This window comes from Paroedura picta, chromosome 2, assembly GCF_049243985.1.
Source record: "Paroedura picta isolate Pp20150507F chromosome 2, Ppicta_v3.0, whole genome shotgun sequence".
Lineage (NCBI taxonomy): Eukaryota > Metazoa > Chordata > Lepidosauria > Squamata > Gekkonidae > Paroedura > Paroedura picta.
The window spans coordinates 76,957,134-76,967,459 of record NC_135370.1 but is presented as its reverse complement, the minus strand read 5'-3'; the positions used below and the strand labels follow the sequence as shown (position 1 = coordinate 76,967,459).

Below are 10,326 nucleotides of genomic sequence, written 5' to 3'. Positions count from 1 at the left end.
TACTGTGGCACTATATGAACATTTCCCCCCAACAAAGAAATTGATCTTAGTATCAAAACTGCAATGTATAAAGTAGGTCCCAGTTCTTACGCCTATCCCCACATTGCTTTATCAAGATGTAACTTGCACTCTTAGCTTATAGGAATAATACTATCCCAGGTCATGCTTATTATTTTAAGTGTTCGATCTATCACGTACAAGCAAGAAGGGTATGAATAACTGGTTTTACTACTCACCTGTCTTCAATGATCTTGAAGCACATATTTCAACATTATTAGTGCCATTGTCATAATCTTCATCACACCATAATAAGATGGTCTTAATTGCAGTGCCACACGCTATTAAACTCTGTTAGGAATCTTCATCTCGGATGTCTTACCTGGTCAAGCTTTGTTGATTCCTGACAGCACAAACATTTTGAGACAGGACTGGTGGTGATGGGGAAATCAACGGAGAATTAACCTTTGGCAGTACTTTGTTCTGCTAATTGATGGTGACTGATCCTGCTGGCTTTGTATAGTAAGAAGCATGCCAACATCTCTGGAAGGAGCATGGGGAGGAGGTGTTTTGCTGGGTGTCCTAGAAGGATATCTACAGAATCTCTTTTGGGATAGTGATTAGAATAAGTACTGATTGTACCGAGGAGTCATGATACCACATTGTACTGATGGCTTCTCTGACTCCAGAATGAAAAACAAATCTTATTGATTCTCTAACTTTTCTAACTATATGCAAGAAATAGTAATTTACCCATATCTCACCAGCAGATGATGATGAGAAAATGCTGGTGGGTATTTATGCAGAATATTCATTCTGTGATCCCTTAAGGATTTCATCCCATTGGTGTCTTTATTAGTGCAAAACATCAGTATTCTGCTGGGATCAAAGCTTCCTTTTGAAGGGAGGATGCTCGTAAAAGCTGCTATATGGATACATAAGTTTAAAGCTATTTTTATTTATATTTTCTCTTGCTGAGAGAATACAACTTGTGAGCACATTGTCCACAGTTCTATAGTGGAGGATTTTTTTTTCTGTTCATGACTTTTATGTATTATTTAGCAGAGCTGAAAGAGAAATAGGGAACAGGGGAAGTAAAACAAACTAGAAGGAATATCAGAATTGCTGAACTAGATCTAATACCTAAACTGTTAACTTATGTCTGATTGCAATGGCAGTTCTTATGGAAAGGAAATGCTAGATCTTACTTTAAGTTGATAAAAATATTTGGGGTTTTTGAAAAATTTTCCAGTACTTTCAGTTAGGTCATATGCAATTCCCAGAGATGCAGCAACATTTGAGGAGAGGAGACACCCAGAACACTGGAGAGAGTTCAGATAGCTGGGCCCAGAGTGTTGAGTGAGCACCATGCCCTCACCAGCTGGAAAGACAGAAGGCTGTGATTGGCAGATTTTTGAGTCCTCAAGAGTGGATTTGGAGGAGGAGGAGGAGAGAGGGATAAATAGAAGGCTCTGATGGGGATGGGGTGGAGGTATACAGAGAGGCAGAGAGAAGGCGGGGGGAAGGGAGGAAGAGTTGAGTGTCCCAGCATCAGGATGTTAGTTGCAGGGACACTGTAGCTATGCTGGTTCTGAGACCTCAAGACCTCCACTGGGATATGCAAGCTGGCAACAGGCAGCATCCCTTCAACAGAAACCCAAAGATCTGACAAAGATTAAGATCAATTGAACAAGAACAGTGTATTGCATTGATTTTAATTTTTGATTTTAACAGTGTGGTGAAACTGGACCACAAACTTAAAGAACAATACATTAAACAATAAAATACACACAATACACCAGGATTACCAAATTGGTGGACAATGTAATAAAACCATAAACTACATATAACAAACAACACAATAAGTATAGATTACAAAATCAGAAAAAATGCAAGAAAATAGGGTAATATATGTAATGCAAAATGCAATGGAAACTGGCCAACGTTTACATAGACATTAAAAATATAACATTCTCTTTATATTTTTTTACAAAACCACCATCTGAACATTTCCATTATATATTTCATAGTCTGTTAAGCCCTTGGTGTGGGGGGTGGGGTAGCATAGCTCAGCTTTATCAGATTTTGGAAGCTAAGTATGGTCGGTACTTGGATGGGAGATCACCAAGGAAAACTCTGTAGAGCAGTGATCCCCAACCTGTGGGCCGCGGACCACATGTGGTCCGTAGACTAATTGGAGGTGGGCCGCAAAGGACACCTTCCCCCCCCCCCCCCGGCCCTTTACTTAATCAACGATCTGGCAGGCACACATGTGCAGGCTCAGAGCTCCGCGCCTGCGCTCGCTGGCATGCCGATGGCTGTGCCTCCCTCCCCCTCCCCCGCTCCAGCCACCCCACCTCCCTGAGCAGAAGTGCCGCCTCGGCTTCCCCGCCCCACCCCCCAGAGTCCCAGCGCTTAGGAGCGCTCACTTGATTGCAGATGGCTGAAGGGATGTTTAAACATTACCATAGCAACCAGAGTCAGAGAGCGTTAGGGCAGTGGTTGAGAGTAGAGGAGTAAACTCCCCCCCCCCCACCGGGCCTCAGGAAAATTGTCAAGCGTTGAGTGGTCCCCGGTGATAAAAAGGTTGGGGACCACTGCTGTAGAGGAAGACAATAGCATATAACTTCTGATTCTCACTTGCCTTGAAAGTGTTTTGCTGGGGTTACTATAAATCAGCTGTGACCTAACAGCACTTTAGATATACGAAAAAACATTTGGGGGCGGGGTCTGTAAATAGGATCTATTCAGTTTGTTGGCTTTTTCTAACTGACTGGTGGTGATTTTAAATTTGTAGTTTTGAATTGCTTTAGCTATCTGCCTTGAGTTCCAGAGGCAAACTCTGCATAGAACTGATTGTTAGATATCAAATCTGTAAAAAAGGGGGGAAAACATACTTGTGATAAAAGTTACTAATTACCAAAAAGGGGAACCCCAAATAATTAATCTATCAGACCCCACTCTTTCTACCTCATGGAAAATTCTAGACTCCTGGTTCTAAAAGACATTTTGGGAACAAAATTGTGGGGTCACAGAAAGGTCATGTGTCTTTGTGAGAATTCCTAGAATGTGGTGACACCACTTCTGGGTTCAACCAGAGGTAACATGGCGATCTCATGCAACATCTCTTCTCAAGTGCCAGTTTGTTGCTTTTACTGGAGCTAAGAGCAGCAACATGGGCTGAGAGCTTGTGCCAGAAGATCATAAGTAGCCCCCAAAACACTCTTTAAAAGTTTGGTATTCAGCTGAAAGCCTATATTAACTAGCCTATATTAACTTGAGGCCTGTGTTGTGGACACAACCTGTGACCTGTTCCTTCTGCTGATGCAGTAATCCTAGTACCTGCTCCCTCAGTGGATGCCCTTGGAATGCTTGAAGGGACCCTTGACTTACTGGACTGAGTTAAGATATTCATTGCATTCTGTCTGTCCCTTGGCATTCTGTTTTTGAAATACTGAATATATCTGCCTCTTTTGCAACTTGTCTATGCTTCCTTCCAGCAGAGAGCTGAAACCTGAGACCAACACAAGAGGCAAAGGAAGCATCTGGCTTCCCTTCCTTGTTTGGTGGAGATGGAGAGTGGGATGAGACTGAGAATGAAGCAATTTACCAACAGCAGGAACTTTCAGAGAGGCCAGCACATCTTCCACCTAGCAAACAGCAGAAAGAGGAAGACAAGGGCAGATAAGCCCCATGATTTGCCCTCATTGCAAGAGTGCTCTCTCCATATTGGTGGCACAGCCCCAGGTAGGGCCAATCAGGTAGGCATTTTCTGCATGCAATTTGAACTGATTGGCCCTCACTGACAGGGTGCAATTTGAACTGATTAGCCCTAATTGGCAGAGTGTTTTTTCCCTACTGGCTGCACACTCAGAGAGGGACAATCAGGTAGGGATTGAATTGTCTTCTTGCAATTTGAACTGATCAGCCCTCATTGGCAGAGAGGTATCTCCCTATTGGCAGCCCATCCCCCAAGGAGGGTCAAGCAGGTAGGGAGTGCATTGGCTTCATGCAACTTCAACTTTATAATGTTTAGTGATAAGAGGAATTGAGCATTCTTTATTTCCTCTAGATAGATGACTTGTTTCACAAGGCTGTGGAAAGCCCATGACAGATCAGTAGCAGAACACCCACTTGCAGAAAAGAGACTTCAGGTAGTGCTGGTGTGTTGAATGAAGCTGCCCCATGGGTTTTTTATGAAGTTTTTAGCCACCATGTTCACCCATAGAAAACAAGTAGGTTGTCTCGTTAGCATGCTGTCCTTCTCTGCATGGGAATATTGCAAGGGAATATTGCATTCAAACATTCTTCCCCACTTACAGTCTGAAGTGTCAAGTCCAGCAAAGAGCTCGATCTAAGAATGTATGTGTTTATTTAGCATATAACTTGGGGCCATTCCCCACGACTTTAATATAGCAAGATTCTTGCATTTGGATTTTGCCACTAAAACTACGTTCTGTATGATGTCGTGAGCAATCTCCAACACTCCTGCAAAAATCGCTTCATTGTAGCGATTTCTGGGGAATCGAGAAAAGTGGATTCACCCTCAGAAAATAGCTACATTCTTGCCAACAACCTGCAACACTTGCGAAAAAGCCATGTGCGTTCTCAAAGTAGTGGTTGCAACAAAGTCTCTCCCCCTGGCTCTCTCCTCCGAACTTCCAGTAAAGTGATCGCCATTTTTCCCCCCTTTGAGCGAGCAGGAAAAGCAACGAACCAGCGAGGCTTCATTCACCCAGCGAGGCTTCTCCGGCTGCAGTCCCTCCACAGAAGTGCTTTAAAGCTCCCCTAAGTCCCCAAGCACAACACAGCCCCCTGTTCGCCAGTTCCCTTTAATTTTGGCCAAAAATCATGCTCGTGCAGGGGGGAGAGGTTCCACTCGGGGGAACGTGGTAACGATGAATAGCCAGCTCACACGCCAGCTAGATGGGTCTCTACGGTGCAAAGAATCAAGGCATATTTGTTGCATAGTGTTTTTGTTTTTTTAACTGTGCTTAAAGGGAAAGGGGCTTTTCGGGAGCATGATAACAACCGCCCATTGGCTGTTCCATTTGATTGATGGCCAGGGGCGGGAACAATCACAGAAAAAAAATCGCTTCCTTTCTAGCGAGTCCTGCGAGTCCGGAAACCTGTGGGGAACAAATGAAACGCTACTGGATTCCACTACAAATGAAGGTATGCAGAACGCCAAGATTCCACTATTTAAAATAGCGTTTCTGCTTTGTGAAAGCAATCGGCAACATTGGTCCTTGTGCAGAATGGCCCTTGGTTTAGTGAGATGTTGCATGGCATACTTTGCTCTCAATAGACTGGGAGGATTGAAAGTGCAATTGAATTTAACTGCACTACAGTTTCTGGTGTTATGGTTCACATTTATTTGGAAACACATGCAGCTACCTAGGACTGAAACACAGAGAGTCGAGAGCTGCTTAATCATATATCCTGTAAAGGTAGCAATTCCAATTCATTATGCAGTCTAACACATTGAATATTTCATACATCAGTAGATGGAAAAATGTACACAAATATTCATCATAAAATAAGACTTTATCATGATCATGCCTACCAGAATCATCTCTGATGTCCACTCAGAAACCTGTCAGCTTCAGAAACCTGTCCTTGTGATCAGCTTCTTCACAGCATTTTTCACATCCGTGTTTCTTAAACTGTAAATCATGGGATTGAGCATGGGGAAGAGCACTGTGTAGAACACAGAGGCCCATTTGTCCCTGTCCAAAGCATAATTGGAGCTGGGGCGTGAATAAATAAAGAGGATGGAACCATAGTACAAAGTGACAGCTGTCAGGTGGGAAGCACAGGTAGAAAAGGCTTTACGCCTGCCTTCAGTGGAGCGAATCCGCAAGATGGCTGCTAGGATGAAGGCATAAGTGGCAAGAATGAAAGCTGAGGGGGCAATTATGTTAGAAGTGAGGAGAAAGTATAAAACATACTGGTAACTCTCATTCACATCACAGGAGAGCTTTACCAGAGGTGGCACATCACAGAAGAAGTCATCAATAATGTTGCCGTCACAGAAGTTCAATGTGAAGGTTTCACTGGTGAGGACTGTGGCATTGATGAATCCACCTAAATATGATAGGGCCACAAGTCCTATGCATAGCTTTCTGGACATGGCAGTGGCATATAGCAGCGGAGTGGCAATGGCTGTGTAACGATCATAAGCCATGGCTGCCAGAAGGTAGCACTCACTATATGCAAGACCAGCAGAGAAGAAGAACTGGGCAGCACAACCCCCGATGGAAATGCTTTTGTCCTCTGAGATACAATTCACCAGGATCTTTGGAGTATAGACAGAGGAATACCAGACATCCAGGAAAGATAGGTTCCCAATGAAGAAATACATGGGTGTATGGAGGTGAGAACTGCTGAAGATTAGAGCAATGAGTGTAAGGTTTCCTGCTAAACTAACCGTATATATTATCAGAAATATTACAAACAGGATCAGCTTCAGTTTGGGGTTATTTGTGAATCCTAGAAGGATGAACTCGGTCACTGAAGTATGATTTCTTCCTTCCATGAATCTCTTAGCAGTCATCTGCTGGAGAACCTCAAAACAAGTACAACAGATATTGTTTGTGATGCTAGCACTATATTTCACCAGAATACAGAGTCCGTTTTACTAAAAGTTTCCTAATCTACATATTTTACAAGAAATTCTGTAATTCTGATAGCACACACAGAATTTGCCCAGGCTTTCAGCCTCTTGATAAGAACAAAGCCATATTAGCAGTAAGGCCTTTTAAAATTAGCTTTTAAATTTTTGTCTGAAATTTTAGTTTCATTAATTTTTTGCCATATCTTTCACCTCATTTTTGTTGCTGTTTCTGATGGTCCTGTTTTTCTTTTACACAATTTGTATGCTATTGTCTTCATTCAGTTTGTTGTGGAGGCAAGCAGGGAGAAATGTGCTCAGAGGAGCAGGAAGTCTCCAACTGGGCCAGTCAGAAAGATATTGGAGGCAATCATATGAAAAATATTAGGAAGTTCCTAATCTAACGGCGCTAGCTACATATCTCCTCCAATGCCCCCTGTAGGGTAGTCTTCATAAGCTGTTGCATCATGCCCCCTACAGATCTTGCATATTCCAAAAAATATAAGAGTCAAACTTCAGTCATGACAATCAGGAGATAGTCTTGGTCAGGCACTAATCACACACAACTGGTAGCCTCAATTGGCAAAGGTACATCTCTATATGTATATCCTACTAATAGTTTGGATGCTTGAAATGCATCCGTGGTGAGAAAGAAACCCCCCTTCATCATGTGGATCTCCGTTGCTGCACTGTGTGGTTGTGCTATGAAAGTTTTAGCTGTGCTTTTTGATCTCAAATGGCTATTTGGTGCTGTTGAAAGGCATGGGGGAAACAGCACAATAGGACAAGGAAAAAAAGAAACTTCATGCTTTTGTGATTATAGTTTGTTTGTGTCATTACCCGGAATCCTCATTTAAGTATATAGTCTTAATTATATAGTCTACATGTACAACTAATGGTCTTTGAAATATATATTTCAAAGCTGAATGTATGTTACATCAGCTTAAACCTTACTATGCAAACCCAAACCTGTACTCACTTTCAGCGTCTCAGCTTTGATTGCCTTACCTTGCCAGGCCCAGCCAAAGAGAACAATAGTGGTTCATTCCAGATATTGCATATCTTTCAGAGATGGAATAAATGACAGTTGGCTGAAATTGCAAGAACACTGGATGCTGCCATAAGATGTGCTCTGTTACATGTGTTCTGTTGCTTGGGACAAAAACAACAAATTTCATTGCAAAAAAATTTAAAACACTAATATTCAATGCAATTTTAAAATGATATATAGTGTGCTATTATTCTTGGAGCAAGAAGTACAAAGTCTAAGATGTTACCTTTTATATAGTGTGCTATTATTCTTGGAGCAAGAAGTACAAAGTCTAAGATGTTTAAAGCTGTAAGAGTTAGGGAGGGCATTTTAACAGTCTAGAATGGGTGACTGCTTCTCCTTTTTCTTTGGTTAATCTAAGGTATCTTTGAGTGATTCTAGGAATTTGGGGTTCTAAGATAGCTTTAATTCTAACAAGAAGCCAAATTCAGAGTCCATTCATTCTTCTACCGCTTCAAAGAATTCTGATGGGAAAGATATGATGATGTCTATTTATCTAAAATGTTATATGGGTTCTGGAGGGCTTAATCCCTATAGCATTTCCACTGTGCTTACTCCTCAGAGTCTGGTACAATGGCAACTATCATTTGTTTCTCTCATGTGACCTTGCCTCATGTGACTTGTTGTTGTGCAACAATTTATTTACTACTTGGAAGAATCTCTTGGGAACGAATCCCAGTCAGCTCTTTACTTTGCATTATGTTTAGAACACATCTCGACTACCAATATCTGTATTACTTTCAACTGAATATGCTTTAAGGATAGTTTGTACATTGAACATCTACATCATTTAGGACATGTTTCTGATATTTGGGGGTTTGAAATTTTTGTTTTGAAATTTCTATTATCAAATATTTCTAAAAGTTATGTTTATTCACAAGACAGCCCCTCCCAGGCAATAACATTGTTGTTTTCAGCCATTTTGTTTGCAGACATCACATAGCCGCCTGTATGGGAAATGGTTCTCCTGACATCCAACATTTGATTAAGCAGAGCTCATACCCATAGGGGACAAAGAAGTCAATTCGTGAATATGGTTGTTGTGGGTTTTCCAGGCTGTTTGGCCATGGTCTGGTAGTTTTGCAACTAACTGTATGTCATGCCCCCGCTGCCACCTCCCATCTCCGAGGAGTTGCCACAGCAACCAAGGCCTGCAGCCGAGCCAGCACTGGCAGAAGAGAGAGGGGCCACTGAGTGTGCAGCAGGGGAAGGAAGCACAAGTCAGACAGGCTCTTTCCAAGAGGCATCTTTGGTGCAGCTTCAGATGCATTCCAGTCCTGACAGCTCACCTGAACAACACAGACGAAGCAGAAGGGTGGGGTTTGCTGAACGCTGAAGGAGCCAGAGATTGCAGGCACGCTGTCAAAGTAGATGGGGCCCAGCTGGGATAGCTCCTGGGGAGGATGAGTGAGTCCTCCCCCAAGTGCAGCCAATTAGCTGGGCTGCTTTTAGGAGAGACAGCAGCAGCAATTTGGCGTGGGTGCAATCTATGCAGAAACCCTCCTGTCCGTCTTGGATTCCTTGGTCTGTGAACTTCTGACTCCCATTGGCTTTCCTGACTCCTGGCAAACGGCTTTTGACTATGCACCTGGTAATTGGACTGGCTTTGTTGAATATATGATTATCTGGACTCTGACCTTGGCTTTCCCTCGACTACTCTTTGCCTTGCCCTTAACTTTGCTTGCTTTGATTCCTAATGACTTGGACTGGACTTTGAATTTGCTCTGGTGTGGACTCTGGCTAGCCTCTGCAGCCCAGGCACCTCATGCACAGCTGCCACTGGGTGTGGCCAGCTAGGGCAGCATACTGTGGCTGGCATCTTCAGAGGTAGGACACAGCAAGATATTGACAAAATGTCAGGAACTAAAACTACCAGACCTTGTCACACAGCACAGAAAACCCGCAAAAAACAGTTGACTCTGTCCATGAAAGCCTTTGACAATTCAAGTGAATACTGTTTTGTTTTAAATAGGCTTTATAACCACTCATAGCATAATTCAAAATGTAAGTCCCAAGGTATTTCTCCAGGTACTTTTATTCAGGGTCTGGGCCAGTCAATCTATGAAGTGGCCACTTGCAGCCTCTCCCACATTTACCTTCCTCTCATCCACCCCTTTCTTACCATCTGCCTGCGGCTGTTGGTCTTCCAGATAGTTTTATCTCCAGGACTTTGGGTCAGGGCCATGTCACTTCCCTGCCTGATACCTGGCTTGGGTGATCTGGTGGACTCTGTCCCCTCTCCCTATACCTACCAATAACATTGTTACCTGTCATGTGGAGAGCATCCCCTGAACATGCAAACTTAGAACAGGAGCTAAGGGGCAAAAAGGGATCTTTTAATATGTTACATATGCAAGTCCCATCTGGCACAATAAATCCTTCAGAAGAGTAAAATGGAAGAGAGATGAGCTCTTAATCAGCAACTAACTTTATTGCCTTGTCCAAGATACAGAATAAAGAAACAGTATAAATAAGTGAGCAATTGCAATGGTACCTTGGTAATTTATAACCTACAACCCAATTGCCCAGTCCTAGGGTTCATTTATTCATTTAAAGCTGAAAATCCCATTAAGCTTAATTGTGACTAGTCAAAAGTAAAGTAACCTGAAGAGAGTGAGGGACTTAATGGGAATAGGTTAATATAATAGTGCAGACTGGCCAAGAA

The 10,326-nt window shown here is 42.7% G+C and overlaps 1 protein-coding gene across 1 annotated transcript; it reads right to left on the bottom strand.

Annotated features, from left to right (window-relative positions):
* Positions 1-5,602: 5,602 nt before the first annotated feature.
* On the bottom strand, positions 5,603-6,721 carry LOC143828717 (olfactory receptor 9G19-like). Its single transcript, XM_077318965.1, has one exon. The coding sequence runs from the start codon at positions 6,551-6,553 to the stop codon at positions 5,603-5,605; it is 951 nt and encodes a 316-aa protein (XP_077175080.1). The 5' UTR covers positions 6,554-6,721.
* Positions 6,722-10,326: the final 3,605 nt, after the last annotated feature.